The sequence below is a fragment of the Stenella coeruleoalba genome, assembly GCF_951394435.1.
Source record: "Stenella coeruleoalba genome assembly, chromosome: 14".
Classification (NCBI taxonomy): domain Eukaryota; kingdom Metazoa; phylum Chordata; class Mammalia; order Artiodactyla; family Delphinidae; genus Stenella; species Stenella coeruleoalba.
The window spans coordinates 15650636-15678627 of NC_137160.1; the positions used below are offsets into that span (position 1 = coordinate 15650636).

Below are 27992 nucleotides of genomic sequence, written 5' to 3' on the forward strand. Positions count from 1 at the left end.
ATACAGAAAGATAATGAAGTTTAGGCCCATCAATTTAAGATCCTAGTTAAGGACCTTGCCCAACCTGATTAAAAACACATTACATGGATACCACATGCTTAGAATTTCTTTAAATGATAGGTGTTGTGGTTTCAAACATCTAAGCCTAAATCCAGTCTCCCTCACCCTACAGTAAGACGTTGTCAGCACCTAAGATTAATGTAACGTAGAACTGAATATTTCCAGGAAAAGTGGTCCCAAGTGCTGAAAGTTGCTTTGCCGTAATTAACTCTGTTCTATCGCTTTTCACTAGAACACTTTTTAAAGTTGATTTGTTTTCCTCTGTGGGAATAAGTCAGTGTGTTTGTGTGTGTTTGTGTTTATGACTAAAGGTATCTTTCATCATAAAAGTTTCTGTTACCCAAGGATGCAAAGTGTAGGATTTCAGAAAAGATGGTGTATTGGTCATGATCCTCCAGAGAAACAGAGATTTATTTTAAGGAACTAGCTCCCGAGATTGTAGAGGCGGGCACGTCCAAAATCTGCAGGGTAGGCCAGCAGGCTGCAGACCTCAGGAAGAGTTACAGTTTGAGTCTGAAGGGCCATCTGCTGGCAGAATTCCCTCCTTATCAATGGAGGGCCATCATTTTTCTATTTAGACCTTCAGCTGATTGGAGAAGACCAGCCCACGGTGTGGAGGGCAATCTGCTTTACTCAATGTCTACTGATTTAAATGTTAATCTCATTTAAAAAAAAAAAAAACAAATCTCTGCAGAAAATTCTAGAAAAATGGCCAGATACTTGGGTACTGTGGCCTAGCCAAGTTAACCCTTAAAATTAGCCATTACAGATAATAGGAAGAGACTAGAATTTCTAAACAAATATGCTAGCGAGTAGAAGCTGCAATTTAAAAGTGTTGTTGCCTCATTTGTTTAAGTGTCAGCAACTTGTGGCCTGTGAGCCAAATCCGGCCCACCACCTGGTTTGTAAATAAAGCTTTATTGAAGCACAGACATACCCATTCACTTCAATATTGCCTATGGCGACTTTTGCCCTGTAACAGCAGACTTGAGTAGCTTCAACAAAGCCCTGCAAAGCCAAAAAGTATTATCTAGCCCCCTTTACAGGAAAAGTTTGCCAACCCCTGCCATAAGTGTTATCTACATTGCCCAGGGGGTAGGGTAATCAGATTTGTTCTAGTTCAGCAACTACTAATTGTACCTAAACTGTAGGAAGAGAATAGTGCTGGTTGCCCCAGGGGACGCAGTTCCTTTCAGCTATCCAAACAATCATTAGAACTAATAGTAAAAGAAGCTAAAATGCAGGTCAGGCTTTGACTAGGTGTCAGGCACTGTGCTTAATGTATCATCCAATTTAATCTTCCTAAAAGCACCGTGAAGCTGATCTTATTGTTCTCCCTATTTTACAGGTAAGGAAGTTGAGTCTTAAAGACCTCAGGATCACAGAGAGAGTGGCAGAGTGGGGAGGGTTGGCTCCAGTCCCTGTGCTCTTCATCATACCACTTCATGCCTCCTAGAATAGAGCCTGGCACAGAGTAGGCATTCAGCAAATACGGCAGAGCAGGATTGAGTCCTGTGGGGATTGGTGGGATGCAGAAACTAAACTCTGTTGAGGACTTCAAGGAAGTCTTCTTAAAACAGTGACGTTTGCATTGAGACTTGAGAAACTAGATAGGGTATCAACGGTAATAAAATGCTGAGAGGAAGAGTGGAGGAGTAGATTGGACATTATAAAGGGTGAAAACAGAATAAACAAAAACGTAACAGTAAGCCACGGATGTGATAAGGGATGATGGGGAAAAGAGTGTATTCCTTATCAAATTGTAAGGAATTCATAAATGAGTCTTAAGGTTGGAAGCGTAGTCTCAGGGATAGAACACCAGACCGCAAATGCAAGAGTGAGCCATTTATATTTAATGTTGATGAGCATAGAATTTACAGGCTTTGTGAGCGAGGTAGTGACACTCACAGAGGTATACGTTCAGAATATTACTGGCCTGACGGTGTTACATAGAGTGGACTTAAGAGGGAAGAATCTTGAGATGAGGATTTACAAGGGAGGTTCTGAAGATCTGAGTTAGAATGGTGCCAAGAGAAATAGGACAGGTGAAAACAGAGGAACTGTAGAGGGAAAAGCTACAGAGCAGGAAGCTGGTGGTCTCTGGAAAACCATCAAAAATGGAAAGTTGGGGCTTCCCTGGTGGCGCAGTGGTTGAGAGTCCGCCTGCCGATGCAGGGGACACGGGTTCGTGCCCCGGTCCGGGAGGACACGCTGCAGGGGACACGGGTTCGTGCCCCGGTCCGGGAGGATCCCGCATGCCGCGGAACGGCTGGGCCCGTGAGCCATGGCCGCTGAGCCTGCGCGTCCGGAGCCTATGCTCTGCAATGGGAGAGGCCGCAACAGTGAGAGGCCTGCGAACAGCAAAAAAAAAAAAAAAAGTCCTAAAGAAACTGACATTGAAATGCACCAGGCAAATCACTTAAATGAAGCCCAGGCTATTTACAGTAGCCAGGACAGGGAAGCAACCTAAGTGTCCATGGACAGATGAATGGATAAAGAAGATGTGGCACATATATACAATGGAATATTACTCAGCCATGGAAAGAAATGAAATTGAGTTATTTGTAGTGAGGTGGATGGACCTAGAGCCTCTGTCATACGGAGTGAAGTAAGTCAGAAAAAGAAAAACAAATACCATATGCTAACACATATATATGGAATCAAAAAAAAATGGGTTCTGATGAACCTGGGGGCAGGACAGGAATAAAGACTCAGATGTAGAGAATGGACTTGAGGACACGGGGAGGGGGAAGGGGAGGCTGGGATGAAGTGAGAGAGTAGCATGGACATATATACACTACCAAATGCAAAATAGATAGCTAGTGGGAAGCAGCCACATAGCACAGGGAGATCAGCTTGGTGCTTTGTGACCACTTAGAGGGGTGGGATAGGGAGGGTGGGAGGGAGACGCAAGAGGGAGGAGATATGGGGATATATGTATATGTACAGCTGATTCACTTTGTTATACAGCAACAACTAACACAGCAATGTAAAGCAATTATACTCCAGTAAAGATGCTAAAAAAAAAAAAATTAAGCCCAGTGTTTATAAAGTCTACCACATGCAAAGAGCTTCTATTTAGCTGATTTTATAGCCTTCTCTTCAATATTTAGCTAATTTTATAGCTTTGCTTCTATGTAGCTATAATTTTTTTATGTTTTAGCTATTGTATTTAACCATGAATCAGTTACAGCAGACGTCCAAACAGGAAAAGGATCACCAGTCATTAGAGGGAAACCTACAAAAGAAACATACAGGAAAAAAAGAAAAAGAGTCTTAGAGAAAACACCACACAGAAAGAAGAAAGCTTCAAAGTAACTACCATTTATGCGTCAGTGAGTTACAAAAATGATATAGCATCCATGGGACCAGAACATGGTGTTATTAAAAAAAGATCATTCAAAGAAGAAATAAAGAATCCTTGGAAATTAAAAGCATGATAAAATGAGAACAGGAAAATGGTTGGGAGATGAGATTGTGAAAATCTCTCAGGACCTGGAGCAAAAGATCAAAGAAATAAAAAAATAGTAGAAGAAAAGTATGAGAATATTATTAGAGGACCAGTCCAGGGGATGCGACATCCAAATAAGAGTTCCACACAGAACAGAGGAAGAAGAAGAGAGTAAATCATTAAAGATATAATTCAAGAAAATTCTCTAGAATTGAAGGATATGAATTTCTAGATTAAAAGAGCCTACCAAAAATTGAAGGGGTCCCACATAAAGACGTCATTGTGAAACGTTAGTACCTTGGGGCAAAAAGAAAATACTAACATTTTTCAAAGAGGGAAAAATGAGATTTGAAAGATCAAGAATTAGAATCTTATAGGACTTATCCATAGCAGGACTGAAAGCTAGAAGACAGGGGAGCAGTTCCTTCAGAATTCTGAGGTAGCTTTCCAAACCTAGAATTATATGCCCTAACTAGCCATAAGGGTCAGGCACACATGACTTCAAAATTTTAAATCCTGTAAGACCTTTCTCAGTCTCTCTCCTCTTCCACCTTGCTCACTCTCCCAGCCCTGTTCTCAGTACTTAATAAGCCAGCAGCCAACAAGGCAGAAATGTGGTTTCCAGGGTACCAGTCACAAAGTAGCTCATGGAAGTGGAAGTTTGAAGCTAAGAGAGAAAGTTCACAACTACCCCCCCCAAATATACAAAATAATAATTATTTTTCATTGAAGTATAGTTGATAGTCAGTATTGTTAGCTTCAGCTGTACAGCAAAGTGATTCAGTTGTATATATATATTTTTCAGATTCTTTTACATTATAGGTTATTACAAGATATTGAACATAGTTCCCTCTGCTATACAGTAAATCCTTGTTGTTTATCTATTTTATATGTAGTAGTGTGTATCGGTTGATCCCAAACTACTAATTTATCCCTCCCCCACTCTTTCCCCTTTGGTAACCATAAGTTTGTTTCCTATGTCTGTGAGTCTGTTTCTGTTTTGTAAATAAACTGATTTGTATTATGTTTTAGATTCCAGATGTAAGTGATTATATTTGTCTTTCTCTGACTTATTTCACTTAGTGTTATATGCTCTAGGTCCATCCATGTTGCTGGAAATGGCATTATTTCGCTCCTTTTTGGGGCTGAGTAATATTCCGTTGTATATATGTACCGCATCTTCTTTATCCATTCATCTGTTGGTGGACATTTAGGCTGCTTTGCATGTCTTGGGTATTGTAAATAGTGTTGCAATGAACATTGGGTGCATGTGGTACTAGATAATTATTTTAATTCCAGGGAAAACAAAACGGTCTTCAAGAAAGGATAGGGAATTAGAGTATACTTCCAGGCTTAGCAAAAAGTAGCTTTTATATTGTCATTATGCTGCCAACACTGAAGACTTATAAAACCAAAATTTCAGTGTAACGACAGGGGCAAAATGCAGGAGTAGGAAGCATGGACGTGGTTGAGGAAACCGTGATAAAGCTGAACGTGTCTCGTCCATGACTGGAAATCCATAAAGAGTATTCACACAGAGGAGGAGGAAGCAATGCAAGCTGGCTGTTTAGAGATGCAGAGGGAAATCATAAAAGAATCAGCCGCAGGAGCTGGAAGTGGTACCTCAAGGCAGCTGGAAGGGAGGAGGAAATCAGGGCCGCTGTTTTTCAAAACAGGTCTTTTTCTTTCTCTCTCTTTTTTTTTTTTTAGCATTTTGCTATCTTTTTTTAAATTAATTTTTATTAGAGTATAGTTGCTCTACAATGTTGTGTTCGTTTCTACTGTACAGCAAAATGAATCAGCTATACATACACACATATCCCCTCTTTTTTGGATTTCCTTCCCATTTAGGTCACCACAGTGCATTAAGTAGAGTTCCCTGTGCTATACAGTATGTTCTCATTAGTTATCTATTTTATACGTAGTATCCATAGTGTATATATGTCAATCCCAATCTCCCAATTCCTCCCAGCCCCTTCCCCCCCTTTCCCCACCTTGGTGTCCCTACATTTGTTTGTTCTCTACATCTCTGTCTCTGTTTCTGCTTTGCGATTAAGATCATGTAGACCATTTTACTAGATTCCACATGTATGTCAGAAAGAGAAAAACAAATATCGTATATTAACACACATATGTCAACACAGGTCTTAGTGAGCATAGCAGTCAACACGGGACTCCTGACTCTGCCCCTTCCCTCCCCTCCCTCCCTGGCAGCTGCTGGACGACGGGTACAGCTGGCCGAGCAGGGCAGCCCACAGCCAATCACGGCTGAGACCTTGCTCTTGAGCGAAAAGAGCACAGAACATGGGCTGCCTAGAGGTGATGCCTCAGTGAAGAAAACGCATTTGACCAGGGACACATGCAGGAAGCGCAGGCCTGGAATCCCATCTGTGGGGAGGAGTATTTAGCAAGGGCCACCTTCCAGGTCGTCCTGAGATTGGCGTGATCCTTGTCTCGCTGACCCCACCCACATCGGGGGCTGACAGCCCACCCATTCCACTTTCACATGTGGCAGAGCAAAGCCAGGCTCACTCTGTTTCCAGCGATAGTGTATCTGTCAGCACCTGGGGGAGACAGTGCAGTGATTAATGAGATGCTGGGTCTAGTCTGGAAGTAAATGTTCAGCCTGAGCCTCCTGACTTAGAGCCAAAGTCCCTTCAGAGACTCGTTAAATATTAGTTTGTTTGTAAGGACTGAGAAAAGAGGAGATGCCCTGGTTCTCGACGAATAGAGCGTCCACCCCAATTTGCACAGACTTAGAGCTGGAACGAGATCTCTGGCCATTCTGCCTTACCCAGACGCTGCTCACCATGCAGAATCGACCCTCCCCCACCCCATCTGCATGCCTACAGCACAGAGACATCAGTCAGCCTCCCTCAGGCTCCTCCCAGCCTGCCTGACTTCCAGCACCGCCCCGCCCCTCACGTTAGGACGCCAGTGCCCATAGCCAGGGCTGGCTGTTCAGTATTCAGCTGGAAGGAATTCCTTGTCTCTCCAGCAGTTGGTGAAAAAGAGGAAGCAGGCCCCCAGGTAATTCAGCAGAGCCTGGCCACCTAAAGCTTCTTTGCTCTCTGGATGAATGACAAAAATCAACTACTGAATTGCACACTATAAAAGGGTAAATTTTGTGCTATGTGGATTATATTTTATTAAAGGTGTTCTATTTAAAATGAAAAAAGGAAAGGCAGCAAAAGAGAAATACAGTGACTCTTGATCATGGTGGAAATGCTCAAGTAGATCAGTTTTTAGAAAGAATAAACATGAAAGTTTAATATCTGTAAATTGACCCTCCTGAATTTATATGTGTCCAAGTACCCACAGGACAATCTCCTTTTCCGCAGGGATTGCATACTTTGGTTTGAAGGTCTTTGCGCTAGATGAATTTATTTGAGGTTACTTTTACATGGTAAGCACATTCTTCTTACATAGATTGTGCCAATCAATACACCATTAAAGTTTGTAGTGATGCTCTTATAGAAAGAAAAAAATAAGGATGGTGAGGTGACCCAGGGAGTATCACAAGTGATATTTCCATTTAACCATTGAGATTCTGAGCACTCAGTTACCCATTGCAGCCCTCCTGCAAGATGCCCCATGGCCTGAAGAGTTAACTCCCTCTACACATAGCTGGTCACACCACCGTTCCCCTTGAGCGGAGTGCAGCCTAGACAGTCTGTTCCCGACCAGGGCTGGGTGGGCCCCGCCTCCGTCTAGTGAATGACTGTGGTGGTTTTGAGTTCACACTTTTCTTTTTCAGATTATGATGTATGTGCTGAGGCTCCCTGTGAACAGCAGTGCACGGATAACTTCGGCCGAGTGCTGTGTACTTGTTACCCAGGATACCGATATGACCGGGAGAGGCACCGGAGGCGGGAGAAGCCGTACTGTCTGGGTGCGTTGGTGATGCGCGTTATTTCTTGGGTCCTGAGGATGTGCCAGATTCTGATGATTCTTTGGAACATTCTTCATCAGTGGGGACCAGCTCTCAGGAGCCACTTGGATGCCTCCCCTTACATCCTGATACTTGTTGGATGGAATTGGGTTGGTACTATTCTAGGGGTCACTACCTTTCACCATGATTATTAAAACAAACGATGACCAAGGGATTCTTCAGGGAGTGGGTACCAGTCAGATCCTAATTGGCAGTGAGATATAAGAGCAGGAGAAGGGGAATATTACCAAGTGAAAACTAGAATAAGGTGAAACAGAATGTAAGGGGGCAGAAATGTGAAAATGCAGGAAGAACGAAACAAGAATAAGCCTCCTCTCAGAAGATGACCTGGAAGAGAGACTGGGAAAGAGGAGGTGTCTGTATGGCAGACAGGCTGGAAATGACTCAGAGGGAGCTGACGCCAGCCCCCGGGGCACAGCTGAGCAAAGCCAGCATCATCCATCGCCACCAGCTTGCTCCCTCCCCCCTCACTCACTAGGCTTCCCAGCCCTGCACTCCTTGGGTTCTGAGGCAGGTTTATGGTCGTTGGACCCTGGAACTGCTTGTATCAAAGTGTGGTCAGTGCATGTCTAAACTGTCTCAGAAACATCTGGGCTTATGGCTTAAAAAAAAAAAAAAAAGGTTCCTGGCCTCCCCTCGAGACTCTGAGGGTGGATGCAGAAATCTGCATATGCACAGATGCACAGTGCAGTTTGAGGATGAGCTCAAAGATGAACTTAGGAGACTGCAGAGGCATCTGGATAGAAAATAAAGCAGCTGTGATGAGCAGCCCCCTTCTCCGTCCCAGGGGGGCTCTGGAGAGCACCACTTAAGAGAGGTTCTAGGTGTTAGCTCTCCTGGTTTCTCCCCAGTGGCCCCTGGCATGGCGCCCCCCACTGAACAGGAATGGAATTGAGACCACCAAGCAAACGGAGGGGGACCCGTGGGCTCTCCTGCAGAGAGCACCGTAAACCCGTGTGTACCACGATCCGAGGTCCCAGGTGCCAGGGCTCTGATTTCAGTTGCGGTAGCTCTGGTACCCATTTCTTTTCTTTGGGAGGCTTGGGGACCAGCAACACTAGCAGTCTGTTAAGAGTCCCACCTGTTTCTCTCTCCTTTCAACCTTGTCCTTCCCCCTGTGGACAGTAGAGGCAGCCTTGCCCTTAGGTTGAAGGCAGGGGCACGTGGACAGACGTGGTCAGCCTGGGGAATTGCAGAGGAGGCAGCAGCTGTGACAGCTTAGCTTACGGGTGACGTAGTATGAACTGCCAGGGAACATCCAGATGACCACATGCCCCTCGTGGGCACACAGGCCTGCCGGGGTGGGTCCCAGGCAGCTTGTCCAGGGAGTGGCTGGGACGTTGTCGGCATCCTGGAGCGCAAGGTTGGGCTCCGTCCGCTGGCCACATGTGCACAGTCTGGGGCTGTGTGTCCTGGCCGCCACCCAGTATCTTCAGCCAGTGAGCAGGAAATGGGTTTGGGCCTCCTTCTCTTGCCCTGCTGGGAAATGGCTTTGTTTCCACCCGTTCAGTAGGGGGGCAAGTCTGTGATGTGCGCAGTTCACGTGGACTTTCTCTGGTTACTTGTTTGATGGTGTCGTGGCTCATTTCCACCACTCAGGAGGGGTCTGTTTGGGTCATGGATGGGGCTGAAATTTCCTGGGGAAAACGCTCTCCGTTAGACCCATTATGACTATTTTCTTTTATCAGAAGTGCCTTTTCCCAGGTATCATCACGTCTCCTAACTGAGAAGGAGCCGTTCCTAGTGGCCTTGGGTCCCCACCATGCTGTTAGGAACCACTGGTTGTAAAGGGAACATAAAAGCCCTCGGCACACTAGGGTCTTTGCAGGAAATCATTTCTACGATAGTCGTTTTCCAAAATGTGTTGCCATCTGTTATCTCATTTCCTCTTCCAGGGAGCCCTGCAGAAGTATTTAGGGCAGACTTCACTGCCATGTTCTATAGTGAGAACTTCGGAGGCTAGCAGTACCTGCACCAAGCCACGAGAATTGGTGGCGGCAAAGCCACAACCAGGAACCCCATCACTGATCAGTTTGTAACCATGGTGACACTGCCTGAAGTGCTCTTGTCACGAATGGCCCACATCTTTAGCTTCCTGCTTTGTTCCAGGCTTCAGTGACAGAGGTCTGGCAGAGTGTCCTTTGCAGACATTAACAGAAGGGCCAAGCCTAAGGTCGCCTGTTGTGTTGGAAGTGATCTCTGTGAAACTGTCTTAGCGTTCTCTGCGTTTGGTTCAAACCCAGATATCGACGAGTGCGCCACCAGCAGCGAGACGCTGTGCGCGCACATCTGCGTCAACACCTTGGGCAGCTACCGCTGTGAGTGCCAGGAGGGCTACGTCCAGGAGGATGATGGGAGGACGTGCACCAAGGGAGACAAATACCCCAACGACACTGGTGAGTAGGGCAAGTAAAATTATCCCCCTAATTGGAGGGAGGGAGGGGAGGGATGGGCAGGCAGGCACTTGGAAACCCAGTAGGCTTCCTCAGGAAGCAATGGGCAGGAAGGGGCATTTGTATGAATGGTAGGTGGGATCTGGGTAAGAGAAAGGTAGAAGGTCAAACCCCTAGAGAACTAGTGAAAGAGCTGCCTGCTAGCAGCAAGGCGTGCGGCTGGTTTTGTGCTGGGAGCTCTGCACCAAGCACGGAGGTGTGGTGTGCTCATGGACAGATCGGTGGAACTTAGTTACGAACTGAGATCAAACAAGGAGGAGCAGAGATGAGGCCAGAAACACTGGGTTCTCTCAAGGAAAAAAAAAGGGGGGGGCTGAATAGAAACATGAAACACTTCTGTGTAACGCAGCAATCCATTTCAGCGCTACTGAAAGTATAGTCTGTGGCCCCGTGCCTGCCTGTGAGCTGTTATTTGGTTCATGTTCAGGTTAAAAAAAACCAGAAGTTGAGAGTGTTGAGAAGCACTTTGCAGTCGTTCATTTTTATTGTATTTAGCAAGCCCAGTCCACCCTGACGTGGAGGACTTTTAGATGCTGGCCTTTCTTTGCAGAGTTTGAGAAGCTGCTTTATATTATTTTGACCAGATTCCACCAAGATGTCTGATCACTTAAGGATGTGATCAGCTGGAATGTTGGGTCATTGCCTTATTTAAGTGTGGAGGGGAGGGAGGGAGGAAGGAAAGGGCATTCCTGAATCTCCAACCCTTGTAGGCCAGGAAGCTGCCGAGCTCAGAGTTCAGCTCTGACTCCTCGGGAGGGCAAAGTGGCAGGAACGCTGTCGTCTGCTGGGAGCGGTTAGCTGGGCCTGGGCCATCTCTGGGTGGTGAGGGGCTCCCAGGGCAAATCATCTCTACCAAGAAATGCAGGGGAACGGAAGGACCAGAAGTGCTGGGCGCTCAAGAGGTCGCGGTTCTCCCGTGTAACCTGAGATTCACAAAAGGGTGGAAGGCCGTTGCCATCAGCTGGGGACAGCAAGCAGCTGGGGACCAGCTGTCTCACATGGAAAAACTACAAAGCAAATCCTGAAGAGCAAGCGGGTTGAGTCATGAGGAAGCCACCATGCATGAGAAGTAACGCGAAAGGTCTGCTTGCAGTCAGCTCCGGCTTGGGCAGCTTGGAGTCATCGGAATGACTCAGAGAGCTTAGTGTGACACTCTTTAAAGCCTGAAGCATGTGGGACCTGGGCGCCCAGAGGTGCTTAAAAGCAGGGGTAATCAGTCTTTGGGGCATTTTTCAGACATTTTCAAAACATTTTTTCAGACCACTCTTTAATTATTACTCAGAATTAAAATCACTTCACTTTTGTCCCATGGTGGAGAAGGTTTGGGGGAGGGGGATGTGTAACTTACCTCTTAGATTATGTCCTTCGTTGAAAGGAAGAATCTCACTGAAAAATGAGGTGCAGATTTTTAGCTGCTGATATATTAGTGATGGGCTGACTTGAGAGTTAGCAAGGAGAAAGCAGCTTTCTAATTTTTCGTTTTGGAATTGGATTTCCAGCTGTGCTCCAAGCCAGGGAGCCCGTGGGCTTGGGCCGAGGGGTCCTCAACCTCGTAACCCTGTTGTGTCTTTGCCTTATATTTCTATTCAGGTGAAATCCCGTTTACCTGGGCGTGAAGGGCAGCCTTGAGCAACCCAATCTAGAGGAAACCACAGAGGTGGCAGCAACAACTGCTGAGTATCAGGATGGGGTTAGATGGTAGGGATCTCTAAATTGTAGGAAGCGGGCCACCTGTGAGCACTTCCCACCTGGTGGGGTAGAGTGGTCCGCTCAGAGACCCAACCTTAACTAGCAGAGACCACAGGAGTCGGATGGAATTTCCAGAGCCTAGGGGAAGATTTTATACACTGAATCTACTTGTTCTTTGGTCTCAGGTGGCCTCTACCTCTTGCACTAATTCCTAGTGTTCCCAGCCTCACCCCTCTGAAGTCACCCTGCTTACTGTGTGGTACCCCAGGAATGGGTCTGAGCCAGAGGCAGTGACAAGGTAGGGCCTTGGTGGGACATGCTCACCCCCTGCCTCGCTCTTGGGCAGTGTGGACCCAGAAAGGAGCCCAGCCCAAGGGCCAGGGCATGGGAAGGTCCCACTGAAGCTTTGATATTAGCAGTCTCTTGTGCTGAGTCGGTCCTGGGACCACACTCCTCTGTTTCCTTTCCTGAGAGGTGAATTGTACTTCTTTGAAAAATGTCCAAACACACAAAATTTTCAGTATCAGAGGTCAAGAATTTAAGTGATAACCATTTTGACTTCTAAGGCTAAGAATTCAGTAAAAAAATCTGAGCATACTTAATTATTAATTGGTTTTGTACCTTCTGTACTATTACTGTCATTTAAAGACATATTTTATCAACCATTTATTACAGCATTTCCCCATGTTGTCATCTATAGGACTTTGGGGTCCTGGGAGGTGTTAATTAGCCTTTCTTTGTTTGAAAGGTTCTGTGTTCAGGTGTTCGGGGGAGAATGCATTAGAGCACCAGCTTCTGCAGGGATTCATACTGTGAGTGCGTTGAAAGCTCTGAGGTTGCCATTAAAAGATGTTCATTTTGATGAAACCTGCACTTCCCAAAATTATTTTCTGAAGAAACACTTATAAGCATCTCACAGATGACGGTGTCCTGAAAAAAAAAAAAAAAAAAGTTCTAACTTATTAGCATCAAAGAGCTGAGCCCTGGGGCCCAAAGTCGGTAAGTCATCTGGTCGACTTTCAGGCCGAGGATGTTGTCATCGCCAGAGGAAGGAGCCAAAGCCAGAGGCGGGGAGCTGTTGGCTGTCGGCTACAGAGCATCTAATGAGTGAAAACAGGCCATTCTGCCCTCCGGAGAGAGAGTTTGTTCCTGCTTACAGTGATTTAAATGGGCAATGTCCTTCTGTTTAATCAGTAAGAACGTCTAGTGGTTATAAGGCTGGGCTTTCTTGTAACACCACAACTCACTTAGTTTGGGATTTTTTTGGGGTGGGGGTGGGGGGGGTGCCGTGCTGCGAGGCATGCGGGACCTTAGTTCCCCCCACTGGGGATGGAACCCACGGCCCCTGCAGTGGAAGCGTGGAGTCTTCACCACTGGACCGCCAGGGAAGTCCCCACATAGTTTTAAAAACTGAAACAGTCCCACTGTTTCTATTGTATCCCAAGTGCCGCGCCCGCAGCAGCAGCATTCTAGAATTTCTCAGTATTTAATTTTCAGTGACTGGTCTCTCCTGAATTCACCACACAGGCACAGAGGACTCACGTTTGGTTTTAGTGTTTTATTAAGAAAAACATTCCAACACCGGTAACCAAGGGCGTCGGGGGGTTAGGGACTGAGGGGAGTAATTCGTACCCATAATTAAAATTATGGGAAAGGACAGGCACGTTCTATGCCTTGAACGTTAGAATCAGTACTTAAGTGATGGGCCCCTGAGAAGATGGGGGGCTGGTTTTGATGATTCGGGCAACAAAAGCAAGCATCCTGGATTCATCTCTGCAGCAGCTGTGATGCAACGGAAAGTTCCTTGGCTTGGAAGGTAGGAGAGCTGATAACCAGAGAGCCGCTTCAGCGTCTACCAGCTGGGTGTCGTTGGGCAGCTCTCCGGATCTAAGTTTCCTCCTCTGTAGACACACAGGTGTTGGATTAGGTGAGCTCTAAAGACCCTTTTACCATCACAAATCTTTTTCACAATTTGGTGTGATTTAGCATCAGCAAAAGTGGTCGAAGCCCTACCAGCCCCGTGAGTACCCGTGCAGTTTTCATTTCTTTGTCCTTTATCTAGGCGAGTGTCAGGACTTGAAGGCATGCCCAGCTCAGCACCTTCTAAACTGAGAACTTTCCCTACAGTATCTAAAAGATGAATAATTAACATCCAGATATTCAGCTCAACAGTAAGGAGAGTTAGGGGGCTGGACCAGCCCTGCATCTGGAACATCAGAGGCAGCCATGCAGTTTCATCCGTTTTAGATTAATTAATAAGCCCAATATTTCATCACAGTCATTTTTTTCAAGAAGAGATAATGATGATGGAGTACAAGCACACGTGATCTAAATCCCCCTCCCCTCCCTTTTTTTTATTTTTTTAACTTTGCATTGACTGGTGTCTGTAACCTTCCAGTCAGGAATTTTAAATCGAACACAATGTCAGCTCATTCAGGAAGTGAGTGGACAGCAGCAGGGCCGGCCTCAGAACGGCCTCTGCCCGTGGAAAGGTGGTCATGTGCCCACGGGCGTGGGGACACAAGCCGTCCGGCTAGTGGGCGGGAAGGGAACTCTCCATCACTTCCAATTTTTTGTCTTTGCAAATATATGTCTGGAGCCAGTGTAGGCACCCCAGGGCGTCTGTAGCACTGACGCGGAGACAAATTAAGGATATGTTGGCTCCGTAGTAATTAGCTTTCTGGTTTCTGTTTTTCAACTTTTGTTTCTTTTCTGATAAAGTGACCTTGACCCCCAACATCAGTTATTTCAGGGAAGGCCAGGTGTTTCATGTAACTTTCAAGCTCCACTAATCCATAGATCAGCCATTGTCAACCTGGGGAGCTTTAAAAAGGCTGACAGCGTTCCCTTGTTGTGACCCCCAGATGGGTGGCATGCGGCATGGTTGGCAAGAATTTTAAACCCTCACCCCCGCCACTGTCCCTAGTGGTGGTAATGTGCCACCAGGGCTGAGCACTACCGCCAGGGCACAGATGTGCACGATCAACTTTTAAAACCAAATGTGCTTGGTGACTGCCCATATGAAATACGTCGAGAACATTCTTTAGTTTTCCTAAGTTGGTTAAATATTACTAAGATGGCATCTCAGGAATTCTGTTTCTAACGCTTACGAGGTATAGCCTGCTCAACGTCAGTAAAAATTAGAGCTACGCGACCCCCTGTGGCTAGTCAATAATATTGCACCTCTAAAATCTGAACGAGTTGGAGCAGAATGTTAAGCGATGCCTCACTTAACATGGTCATGGTCATACTCAGAGACACCACATCATGAGTGGAGAGGACAGAGAACATGCCAAGTCAGAGATGTCTACCCAGATTTCTAAACGAATTATTCATGTAGCCTATGCAAGATTGTTTTAGCTCCACGTTTGATGTTACTGTATCCTGTACCACAGCAGGCTAGATGAACCCCAGTTCAGAATAGACGGCATGTGCCAGGTCTGCACACACAATTATTTGTCTTCAAACTCTCTGGAAGTTCTTTCCAGAGGATGGTGCAGAGAGCCCTCCCCCCATCTGTAATTTTGTAGGGAACTTAATAAGCAGTGATACCAACCATGACGATGATATTAACATTTATGGGGCACCTGCCGCCTGCCAGGCGCTGCTCTGCGAACTTCCAGGGGTTATTTCCTTCATGCCTCACAGCAACCACAGGTGACGGGGTCATTGTCGTTCTACCGTTCAAGGAACGGGCAGTCACAGAAGCTGTGACTTCCAACCTGCAAGGCACGAAGTGGCAGCCTCAGGGTTCGAATCCTGATCACCTGACTCCACCGGAGCCTGTGGTCCTTACTCTGTTCCTCTGTGTGCACGGGAGCTTCCAAAGGCTTTTGGACAAAGTTACCCTTGTTCTCTGTGTTTTGATAATTCTGCAAAGGGACAGGAAACAGGCCAGGGATTTTCAGGTGAGAGGTTGCTCAACAGAGCTGCTTCCCTGGAGCGGTCTTTGTCGAACTTGCACGTGCTTCAGAGTCACTTGGAGACTTTGATAGAACAATGCACCAGGCCCCCCTCCTGAGATTTTGGATTTCTGAGAATGGATACCCAGAGGCTGGCGCTGCCGCTGCTCGTCCAGTGACCACATGGAGAATTACTGCCCTGGAGCCCACCTGGCAGACAGCTCTCCAGTGTCCTGAGCAGAACCCCCAATAGCGGGCTCACTGTGCCCCAACAGTGCCAGATGCGGACCCTGTAAGTGCTCGTCCGCTGCACGCGGCATTCCGGGAAACCTAAAGCAAATTACTGTCCTCCTCTGCCTCTCACTTCCCTTGTCTGTAAAGGAGGCTGAACTAAAGATGTATCAATTCTAACATTCCATGATCTAAATGAAATAGAGTCTAGAACCTGGTAAAGAGGTTATTATCCTGAAAATATCAGGTTGCCCTATTCATCCCAACACATGGTAAGTTGAGCTGCATATACAAAAGTACAAATGGACAGATGGGCTTTTAACTCTTGTTCACGCTGGCCTGGCTCTGCCAGCAGGGCTGGTTCCTTAAAAGGAAGGCCCGTCTCAAATCACTGAACAGGTATCCTCGTTTATTTTGCGTTCTCCATGCCTCCCATGGGGCCTGGTGAATAGCAGATGCTCCATGATGGCTAAGAGGGAGGGAGGGATGGATAGATGAATGGGTGGATGGACAGATACATGGATGAGAGAGAGAAGTGGGTGGGGAGATGGAATGGATGAGATTGGTAGGCGGGTTATGAGATGGGATTGCATATACTGGCCAGTAGATGGCATGGAATGAAAGAGTGCTAGGTGGGGAGAGACGGATGTCACCCAGCTGCCCTTAAACCTAACAAACCTAGAGCTGGGGTTATCTATATATGCAGGAGTCCACCGTTGTCTATCATCAGTACAACCAAAGTTGGGTAAAGCTTCAGTCCTTTACCACCAAGTGTATTCTTGCATGGAAGTTCCCTTGTGTCACTGTTATGTTGGAGACCAATCGAAATAACTCTTGTTCTCCTCAGATGTGTTCAAGCTCCCTAGGCAAGTGGGGCTGTAAATGGTACATTAAATGGGGATAAAGAGCCTAAAGGAAATTGCCTGATTTGTAGGAAAGGTATTGGGCTCAGATTCAGGAAACCTCAATTCTAAACCCACAGCGGTTAATAACTTCCGGACGTCACGGAACCTCAGTTTTCCCTCATTCTGTTGTTTGTGTTAATCCCAGAATCCTTGAAGAATCCTTTTATCAGGCAAAGAGAATTCAAAGGGCTTGGTGGGCCTGAAGGCTGCCAGGCACTCTCTCCCATTTACTAGAACCCAACCTTGTGCCAAGGATTTCACAGGCATCACCCCCATATAATCATCGCAATAGCCCTGTGTCTTAGGTTTTACTGTTCCAGTGTTATGGTTGAGGAAATTGGGTCTCATAGAGGTTAGATAACTTGCCTGAGGTCTCTGAGCTAGTTAGTGACAGAGCTGGGATACGCACCCCTCGCACTGTGACCCTGGAGGCCATGCCCTTAAATGGCATTTCACCGTCTCCAAGCGAAGACCTTTCTCATGACCCGGCTCGTTGTGACACAGCTACGGTGTGAATGGAAACAATCCCCCATGGCTTCTGGTTGAGCGTGGTGGAAGGTGGGCAGAGGCCGGGGAGGCGGGGAAGCTCCTGGTGGGACAGAATTAGCCTAGAAGATGGGGATCAACCAGGCACCCCTGTTAGGTTATACACACACATGGAAGGATTTAAAAAGAGGCAGCCTGTTTCCCGAAGGTTCAAGTGCTTTTCCCAATCACACGCTGACAACCTAAGCTACAGTCTGTGTATTCAGGAATCGCAGTGTTGCCTATGGCAATGCAACCAGACAGAGCACTGCTTCGCGCACCTCAGCCTGCTGACTTGAGAAGCGTGTTCCTAGCGTGTGCGCACACCAGGCCTCAGGCCTCCCACCGGCTGCGGGGAGGGCTAGGGCCAGTGGGCCCCCTCCCACCACCCCGTGCTGCAGGGAAGGAGTCAGATCTCGACTGCCAGGTTGCCCCTGGGTGCCCTCACCTCCCAAAGAGCAGCAATACCGGTCACCATGTAGACCACCAGGCAGGCACAGACCCCCTTGGAGAGGCACTGGGGCTGCATGAGGAGGGATCACCTGAGCGTGAGGCTCTCCCGATGCCCACTTCCTCCTCCCATGTACCCGTGCCCTAGGCCTGCCGTAACCACCGTGCCACCATCTGGGTGGCTTAAAGGACAGAGGTGTGAGGCTACATGTCTGAGATCAAGGTGTCAGCGGGCTTGCCGCCTTCTGAGGACTGTGAAGGAGAACGTTCCAGGCCTCTCCTCCAGCGCCTGCTGTTTCACCAACAACTCTTTGTCATTCCTTTGCTCCTGCTGCCTCACCCTGACCTCTACCTGCATCTTCACATGGTTTCTCCCTGCTGTGTCCAGATTTCTCTTTTTTATAAGAACATCAGTCATATTGGATTACGGGCCCACCCTACAGCAGTATGACTTCAACTTAACTAATTACATCTGCAGGACCCCTATTTCCAAATGAGGCCACATTCTGAGGCACTGAAGGGTTAGGACTTCATCACGTGCACTTGGTTGGGGAGCGGGGGGGACACAGTTCACCCTGTAATGTTCCATTTCGCTAACTGAGCATCCGCTGTGTGAGGTACCAAGAAGCAGCTCCAGTTCCTGGGCAGCCCCCGCTGTGGCACATGCACGAGAAGCTCCTCTCTAGGGAAGCCCGGGATCCCCACCATCTGAGTAGGCTGCGTGGTAAAAGCTGCCTGACTGCAGAGGACAGGGCTTCTCTGTGTATGGGGAGGGGGGTCTCAGGCAACCCGTGAATTGGGTCTTGGTAGCTCATAGGAATCCACAAGTGGAGACGGAGAGAAGGCTTCCCAGAAGAGAGGACGGGAAGAAGAAAAGCACGTGGGCCCTGGAACTTACCTGGCGGTCCAGTGGGTTTGACCCCTGGTCGGCAAGCTAAAGTCCCCCATGCCGTGTAGCACGGTCCAAAAAAAAAAAAAAAAGCACATGGGCCCAGAAGCAGAAGAAATGACCTGGAGAGCCATGTCAGTTGACTGTCCCTAGCTACTTTCCAGATCCTAGTGTTATACGTGTCACACCAACAGGACACCTGGCCCAACACCAAGGGCTTCAAAGGTAGGAGAGTTGACACTTGCCTGGGTGTCAGACTGTCCTGCCACCACCCTGACCAAAACTGTCACCTTCCCCCTGTCACTTCCTCTGGGCCCATATTGCACAGCTACCATCTTTTACAAAGGCCTATGGGAGTCTGCACCTGCCCTTCTGTAGCAAATGACCTCAGGCGTCTAGTGTCCCCAGCACAGGCTTGTGTGGCCTGTTCAGGTGCCAGTAGGATGAGGGCTATGTAGATACTGGGCTGTGTCACCATTTAACTCACCTATTCCTTAGAGAAATATGATTTTACACAAAGCCCATGGAGCTCCTGATGCGCCACAAGGTTGCACTGGGACCCTGCCCTGTGCCTGTCCCATTATGGCCCTGGATGGGCATGTCCAAGGTGCCTGGAGCATCTTCCATCTGGCTTTACATCTCCTCGGAGGTCAGTGCCCAGCCCCGGTCTGTGACCCTGCCTGGCCTGGCCGTGCTCCCTTTGAACAGCTGGATTATCAGAGGTGATAAAAACCAGCTTCATGAGCCCTGCACCCGAGTCCCATTGCCTGGGCTTGGGGGATAATTTACGGCGTGTGAACGTTGGCCCTTGGAGGGGAGTGTAAGTCATGTCAGGTTGATAGAGCCTGCCTCATGGTAAAAGGGCCACTGTTGACTTTTTCACAATGAAAGAGGAAGGTGCTAGGTTGCCTAAGTGGAAACAGCTGAGCCCAGAGTGTAGCGGGGGAGCCCCTCCCCGTGTCCCCGCTGCCCCGGGCATGCTGTCAGCGACCCAAGAACTGTAAAATCGCCAGCCCACATCCCTCGCACGTTTCAGTATCAACCAGTCCGCCTGGAACTGCCCTTCTTGACACGGTCTCCCTGGGTCTGGATGTCCCCCAGCCTCCCAGGCAGACCCCAGCCCATCTTCTCTCTCAGGGCACGATGAGAAGGTGGAGAACGCGGTGCGAGCCAGCACCTGCTGTGCCACGTGCAAGGAGTTTCACCAGATGAAGCAGACGGTGCTGCAGCTGAAGCAGAAGGTACGTGCCGGGCGTGTTAGAAACGGTCGCGTAAGATGACAGGAAGGCCTGGTGGAGGCAAAGTGGAGGAACATCTGAAAACAATAAGAAGATGCCATCCGCAGCCTCACTGGGTATTCTCTGAGCTTGCTGCCAACTAGGTTTGGCCTGGGGCGCTTCGCCCACCCACCTTTGGAGCTCATTATCTATAGCTCAACAGAACAATGAAGGCAGGGGATTGACCAGGTGACTAGTAAAATAGACCACGAGGTAAGGGGCACGTGGTGAAGCAGAGGGTGAGGAACGACTAGTGTGACTTTTTGGGACATGAACATCCAGACACGTGGCCCTTACACAGTTCTAAATAGAATACGGTAGAATCATTTACCGACGTTTTATCAACAGAGAACATCTTCTCTATAAACGTTCATCACTGGCGATGCATTTCTGTAGCAGCTTTATTTTTCACATTTAAAAGTTACGACCTGTGCTTTCTGGGCTCCACACACCTCAGAAAGCAGCTGCTCAGATACCCCGTGTCACCAAGGGTGAGGACTGACTCTCTTTGTCAGGCTCCCACGCATGCCTGACAGCATCATATTTCTGGTAACATTGCTGTGCCGTGAGTAATGCCCCTGGGATGCGCTTAGTGCCCTGAAAGCTTAAGCAACTGTCCGGTGCCCGGGTCAATGGTGTTTATCATACCTGAGGTCAGTGAATTCACCAGTCTGTCGGCAACTCAGAAACTGCTCTTACGCTTGTAAAACGTAAACTTGCTGGTTGGTTTGTTTAATTGCTTCCCCCAAGGCTCTTAGTACATCAAAGAGGTGTATCTAATCTGTTTAACTTTGACATCTAGTTATTGTAAAGGGCAGCAGGGTAAGATTAGACAGTATTGCTTTTCACGTCTTCAACAAACATGCAGGCAGCCCCTAATGAGATCCACAGCTTCCAGTGGAACAGGCAGGTCAGTAGGCTGAGAAGATAAATGGCTCTGCGGGCCTTTGGTACGTTGGTGGTGAAGATCTAGCAACTTTAGCAGAGGCATATATGTGTATGATGTACAGATTCCAAATAGCTTGTGATCCAATAGAGAGACCAGGCAGAAAACCTTGCAAGTATAGCATATAAATTCAGAGTTATCAGTAATACATCCCACACAGATATCCTCACGTTGGACTTGGATTGATATTAGTATTTACTGAGCGAGTCTGAAAAAGCGTTCGTGGAAGAAGTTTGCATTTCGTGGGCCAGAGGATTCGGGCCTGGGCGAGGCAGCTGATGAATGTCTCAAGGCCTAAGGCTACCCTCTGTTTTCTTCTCTGAGAGTCAGTAATCCAAGAGCTATGGGGAAGCTCCTTCCAGCCTGAATGTTCTTTAGGGTCAGTGACGCTAAGTCTCACTAGTTGAGAAATTCAGTTGCTAATTCAACATCTGGCTTTCCCTTAACCTCCCCGCAGTGTTTTACAATCCATGAAAGAAGAAATGTTACGAAGAAGTTGAAAATTTTATGTTACCCTTAAAGCCCTTGCGGCAGAGCTACACACAGATCCAATAATACTTGTTAGTACTCCAGTAACTGTCCTGCACTGGGGTTGGCCTGGAATGGATCCACCTTAGACCGATTTCTCCTACAAGTGCGTTGTGTCAAGTCTGAGCTAAAGCTGGCATTGAAGGAACGTCACAAGAAACAACGCATTTTTAAAGGCGCCTAGTAGAACATGTCACATTCTGCAGTTGATAAAGCTGTTTTATATCCAGGACCCCATTTAATTCTCACCGTGATGCCGATATTGGCAGAGAGGAGCGGTGTCAGCCCAAGACACAGGCCAGACCCTAAACCCTAGGTCTCACTGCTGCTCCTGTGCTGGTGTGGGGCTTGTCCGTTGATTTTTAACTTCCTCTCACTACTGCTGATGCCATCTGTTCTGTTCAAAAAAGAACATGGGACAGCTGCCCAAATAAACATTGGCTCAGAAGTAGGTTACCGGGTGTCCTGGACCGTGGCCAGCCCCATAGTATAAAACGGTATGCAGACGTGTTGAACAACACCATGAGTGTACAGTCAGCAAAATCCCAACCGTGTGAAACTCTACAGGGCCAATGCCCTGTGTTCTTCAGTGGATAGATTCTAAGAAAAGTGGAGCAGCGACCTGCAGGTTAAAAGCAGCTTAAAAGACATATTGTTTTTTCAAGTGGGCAAGACTAGACCATAGTGTCTGGGCCTGCACAGTTGGGTTTGATAAATTATTTTTTTAAAACACAGGAAGTGATTAAAGTCAGAATAGTAGTTACTTTGCGGGGAGGGAGGGAGAAGGCTGTGATTGGGTCAAAGCATGTAGACAAAGTTCTGATTTTTTTTTTTTTGGCTGCACTGCATGTGGGATCTTAGTTCCCCCACCAGGGATCGAACCTACGCCCCCTGCAGTGGAAGCGCAGAGTCTTAACCACTGGACCACCAGGGAAGTCCCTGACAAATTTCTGATTTTTGACTTAGGTGTTCAATAAAAGGGTGTTTGCCTTATAATAATTTGCTAAGATAGAGATTTGTTTTGTGGGGTTTCCAGATTCTGTGCCTTTATTTTCCAGTGAAAAAGTTTTTTTGAAATGATGTGCAGATCCCAGTGCCTTCACCTCTACAATTTCTTCTGTGTTTTGGGAAGGAAAAAAACAAACAGGTGATTTAGCTAAAAAGAGAGTTTGGGGTATAGATAAAATACCTGTCATTTGACTTGCAGAGAGGGGTCTCTGTCCCATCAGAACACTGAAGAAAAATCTGAGCTAAAGAGCCAGGTTTTTTTTTTTTTAATGAATTTATTTATTTATTTTTAAAATTTATTTTCCGTTGCATTGGGTCTTCGTTGCTGTGCGCGGGCTTTCTCTAGTTGCGGCGAGCGGGGGCTACTCTTCGTTGTCGTGCGCGGGCTTCTCATTGCAGTGGCTTCTCTTGGTGCAGAGCACGGGCTGTAGGCACACGGGCTTCAGTAGTTGTGGCACACGGGCTTCCGTAGTTGTGGCTCGCGAGCTCTAGAGTACAGGCTCTGTAGTTATGGCGCACGGGCTTAGTTGCTCCACAGCATTTGGGATCTTCCAGGACCAGGGATCGAACCCATGTCCCCCTGAATTGGCAGGCGGATTCTTAACCACTGCGCCACCAGAGAAGTCCCAAGGAGCCAGTTTTTAATTAATTTATATATTTTTTTATTTTTTACTGGTATGAAGAAATTTTTTTTTCAGGTATGACTTTTTTATTGAAATATAGTTGATTTACAGCGTTATATTGGTTTCAGGTGTTCAACCTAGTGATTCAATATTTTTATAGTTTATACTGCATTTTAAATTATTATGAAATATTGGCTGTATTCCCTGTGCTGTGCAATATATTTCCTTGCAGCTTACTTATTTTATACATAGTAGTTTGTACGTCTTAATCCCCTACCCCGATTCTGTCCCTCCCCCCTTCCCTTTCCCCAGTGTTAACCGCTAGTTTGTTCTCCGTATCTGGGAGTTTGTCTCCATTTTATTATATTCATTCATTTGTTTTACGTTTTAGATTTCACATACAAATGATAACACATTTGTCCTTCTCTGACTTACTTTACTTAGCATAATGCCTTCCAAGTCCATCCATGTTGTTGCAAATGGCAAAATTTCATTCTTTTTTATATATCCAAAGAAAACAAAAATGCTAATTCAAAAAGATGCATGCACCCCAGTGTTCACAGCAGCACTATTTACAGTAGCCAGTGGAAGCAACCTAAGTGTCCATCAACAGACGAATGTGTAAGGAAGATGTGGTGTATATATACACAATGGAAGGAGCAAGTTTTTAACAGGTCCCTGTGTTCCTGCAGCAGGGGTGATCTGAGTTGAGAGCAGCGCTGCTGCGGAGCAGTTGAGGAAGTGAGAGTGTTTATTGAGCACCCGCTCTGGCCTGTGATGGGCTGGGAGATGACGAATGACGAGAACGGACAGAATAAAGGCCTGCCTTAAATAAGCTTCCTGTCTTAGCTGGGAAACCAAGCCCACAGTGGAGTTAACACAATGGCCGAGTGGAGTGGGGCAGGCAGCGGAGGCTTCAGAAGTTAGAGGTCAATGCGATTTCAGAAGTGTGAGCAGATGTGCAACCTGACGGCTGCGTTTGTTCGCTTCAGTGCTGCCTTTAGTGCTGGGCAAATAGATGGCTTCTCAATGGTTCATGGTTTCCTCTGCTACCTTGATCTAGTTGCTCTGTAAAATGGGTCTTCTCAGGATGGCTGGGAAGACTATTCTATATGAAACTAACTGTAGATTGCTTTGCCAAGTATCATGAGTCATATTAAGAGAGGCAGCTGGGTGTTGTGGTGAGGACCACAGATTCCAGAACCAGACTGGCTAAGTTTAAGTCCTAGCCCCACTACTTCCTGGCTGTGTGACCCTGGGTAAGTTACTTAACCTCTCTGTGCCTCAGTTCTAGAGAAAGTGGATAACAGTGCTACATACTACGTAGGGTTTTCATGATGATCAAGTGAGTTAATATTTGTAAAGGACTTAGAACAGTCCCTGCCACCTAGAAAGGGCTCTGTAAATGTGCACCGAATAAATAATAAACGTGAATTATACGCCCTAATAACGTGCTTTACAGGCAGCATCTGATTCGTCCCAACAGCCCCGTGAGGTAGGTATTTTTATTACGAAGGCTAATACGAGATAATGATATTCATAATTCCATTGACCGGAATCGAGGAGAAATGCAGACTCTTCATGCAGACTTCTTCCCAAACATCTGCACCCCTCAAGCCTGTCATCTGCTGTGTTTGGGTAGACGGTCAAGCCAGGATTTCTGGAGGGCCGCCTCTAAAACGCCAGTGCCTTTACATTCCTCTCATCCTGCTGACACACAGAGGAACTGGCTCTAGGCGCATGGGCTTCAGCAGTTGCAGCATGCGGGCTCAGTAGTTGTGGCGTGTGGGCTCAGTAGTTGTGGCACACAGGCTTAGTTACTCTGCGGCATGTGGGATCTTCCCGGACCAGGGATCAAACCCGTGTCCCCTGCATTGATTGGCAGGCGGATTCTTAAACACTGCACCACCAGGGAAGTCCCCAACTCCACGGTTTTTCAAATCAACATTCAATTCTATATTTCTTATCACCAAAAGCTGTAGTAATTTGGAGTTGACATAAGCCTCAGAGGGAGAACTTGCACAATTTCTAATTTAGCACTCTGTGCTGATGCTGAACCCACAGAGCACAACTCTGTCACAGTGGCAGTTGGCCACCTCTGATCACTAACAGGTGGTAGGAAACTGTCCGCAGCTCAGATCCAAAGATGGGTGTAGAGCCTCGGAGCGCTCCACGGGCAAGGATGAGATATCCACGGACCTTCTCGTAACTTGCATTGCCCTCTGGCCAGAGGGTCCCCAAGCAGGGCCTCGTCCAGGAGGACGTGGGTGACAAATGCAACTTGCTTCAGAAAATCGCAGTGATACTTGGTTTCTGTGGGACTCCAGGATCCCGAGTGAAACCTCTGGGGGTAGCTCTGAGCCTCAAAAACGCAGTCTCCACTGGATTTTACACCCCTGAATCAGCTTCCTGGAAGGAAGAGACTAGAACTACCATTTATCAAGCACTTAGTACATTTCAGGTCCTGTGCCGGGCACCTGATACACACTACCTGTGTAATCCTCACGTCTTAATGGTGGGCGTTATCCGTGAGGAAATGGACATTAAGAGCGTGCAGTTCTACCGAGGGTCTCACTGATTCCTGACCTCAAGGAATGCAAAGGTCATTTCACGTGTGTGGTCCCTCTGGCTTCCCCTAGAATGAGCTCCTGAAATCAGAGAGAGAGAGAGAGGCAGGGAGCCACGGTGCCTTTTATGACTTTATCTCAGAAATTACACACCGTCACTTTCGTCATTTTCTGTTCATTAGAAGCAAGTCCCCAAGCACAACCCACACTCAGAGGGCAGAAAATTAGCCTCCACCTTTTAAAGGGAGGAGTGTCCAAAAATCTGTGGACATATTTTAAAACCATCACAGCCACTGTTTCCCAAACACCTGAGCGTACACGTGACCTGTAAGTCATATCTTCCATCCTGGCGGAGATCTGTTAGAGCCGGGACCATGTCTTGTTCACTGTTGTCGCCTTAGAACGAAGCACAGGGCCTGGCACGTAGTAGTTTCTCAAATATTTGAGACATGAGTTCTTAATAAAAGTCTGGAACAGGTGGATTGTATTAATTATGAAGATGATGAGTCTAATGATATCTCGGCAGGCTGGAACTGATCCGGGTTCACCCACCAAGCAGCCAGGGGAGTGCTCTTGTACAAGTTGTTTTGACTAGAAGGCCTCCGGGTTTACAAGGAGGATCTCTACCGTCCGTCTGCACGCTGACTGGCTCGGATAAGGGCGTATGCACAAGGAAAGGCTCTGTGCCCTCTGCAGACCACACACGCGCAGGGCATTCCCTGGCAGCGGTGGGGCCGTCGGTGCTTCCTGACCCAGGTTCCTCTTCTCTTTGCAGATTGCCCTGCTACCCAACAGCGCTGCGGACCTGGGCAAGTACATCACTGGCGACAAGGTGCTGGCCTCAAATGCCTACATTCCAGGACCTCCTGGCCTGCCTGGGGGCCAGGGCCCCCCCGGTGAGTATAAAGAAGGGCATAAAAGCATAGAGTGAAGGCAAATAGCATAAAAGGGCCATAGGCTCACCAGCCAGGGCCTGCCGAGAGCTCACGTTTAGTTGGGCGGGGGGTGCGACAGAGTTTTTTAGCTCCCATGGATGGGAGCAGAAGCCAGGGTCCAGGGAGTCCCATGCCCGTGTGGCAAGAGGGCCTCGGGGAATTGGGTCAAGCCTGAGAAACCCTTCTAACCGATAGTAATCAGGGAGAAAAAAGTCATTGTCCTGGGTTTGGACAAGATTCATAAAGATCATCTTAAGTTACGGAGAAACAAAATGAAAACTATTTTTAACACTAACATATAGGATGTTAACATATCCTATGTTAACATCCTAACATATAGGATGTAGGATGGCGTAATGAACTCCTGTGGGCTCATCGCCCGGTGCTAACATCTTATGGCCAGCCTCACTGCCACTCTTCCCCAATCCTGTCTCCTCCTTCCCCTGTTATTTGTGAACACACTTACATTGATATTTATTTTGATATTTATCTCTCTGTTTTCCTTTAAAAGTCAGTCTCACTGAGATACAATTCTATACAATAAACTGTACACACTTAAGATACAGTTGGACGAGTTTTGACAGATGCATACACCCTATATCAAGCACTTCCTAACCACCACCCTATATCTGGTCTACGTCAAGGGGTAGAACATTTCCATCATCCCAGAAAGTTCCCTTGTGCCCTTGGCAATCTACATCCTCAGCTCTAGGCAGTCACTGACCTGCTTTATATTGCTGCAGTTCTGTCCGTTCTACAACTTCATAGAAAGGAATCTATTCCTTCTGTCTGGCTTCCTCCGCGTACTGTTTTGGAGATTCACCCTTGTTACTCTGAAGAAAATCCCAAATTTCCTATCATTCCGTCAGGCAATACGCAATGAGAACTTTAAAAAATAACAACAGGGTGTTTTCTGTTTTATTAGGAGTCCCTCCATAGATACATCAATACTTTTTATATTAGTGTTAACAAATGACTCTAAGACATGGATGTCTTATCCCTCATGTTCATCGCCTAGCAGTGTGCTAGGTGTTGTGAATGACCTCCTGACATTCTAACGAGGATGACAAGACACATAAAGTGAAAGCAAATAGAATAAAACAGTACCTGCCTGCCCCCAAGTAAAGTATGCAGGTACTTCCTGCTGTGGAAGCTTAAGGAAGAGAGAGATCACTGTAGCCTGCAGTGGTCAGGGGACTTGGGGTTTGAGTTGGACCTGGAAGAACATGAGAGGTAGGATTGGTCCAAGCACAGAGGACACGGGCAGATTTTAGGCTGGAAGGTCAGCAAAAACAAAGGCTCAGGATGCTTCCCAAACTATATGTTTTCTTCTCCACTTATATCTTCATCTCCTGGTTTCCATCAAAACCCAGGTGGCCTGGGTCTCAGTCTGTACAGAGACCAAGAACTGGTCCAGGACTTTGGTTTCTCCTCTCGTTCACTCTTTTGGCCTCTGGGTCATGGTTGAGTTTTCTCCAGCAGATGCCACACACAGGCAGCCTCTTGCTGCTTCTAAGTAGACTTAGGTCTCTCCTTACAAACTGATTGTTTTCAGTGTTCTCCATCCTTCTCTAAGAGAATGTTCTCGCTCTGCTTCCCTG

General features: G+C 47.2%; 1 protein-coding gene across 2 annotated transcripts in view; it reads left to right on the top strand.

Annotated features, from left to right (window-relative positions):
* CCBE1 (collagen and calcium binding EGF domains 1) overlaps positions 1-27992 on the top strand; it is a 524308-nt gene that overhangs the window by 194013 nt on the left and 302303 nt on the right. For both annotated transcript variants that reach the window (XR_013831253.1, XM_079942242.1), the window contains exons 4-7: positions 7269-7403; positions 9707-9859; positions 19645-19748; positions 26232-26352. Coding sequence is in view for 1 of the 2 variants with exons in the window: in XM_079942242.1 (XP_079798368.1) it covers positions 7269-7403; positions 9707-9859; positions 19645-19748; positions 26232-26352 (513 nt within the window). In the remaining variant the exon portion in view is untranslated. The remainder of the gene's footprint in view (positions 1-7268; positions 7404-9706; positions 9860-19644; positions 19749-26231; positions 26353-27992) is intronic.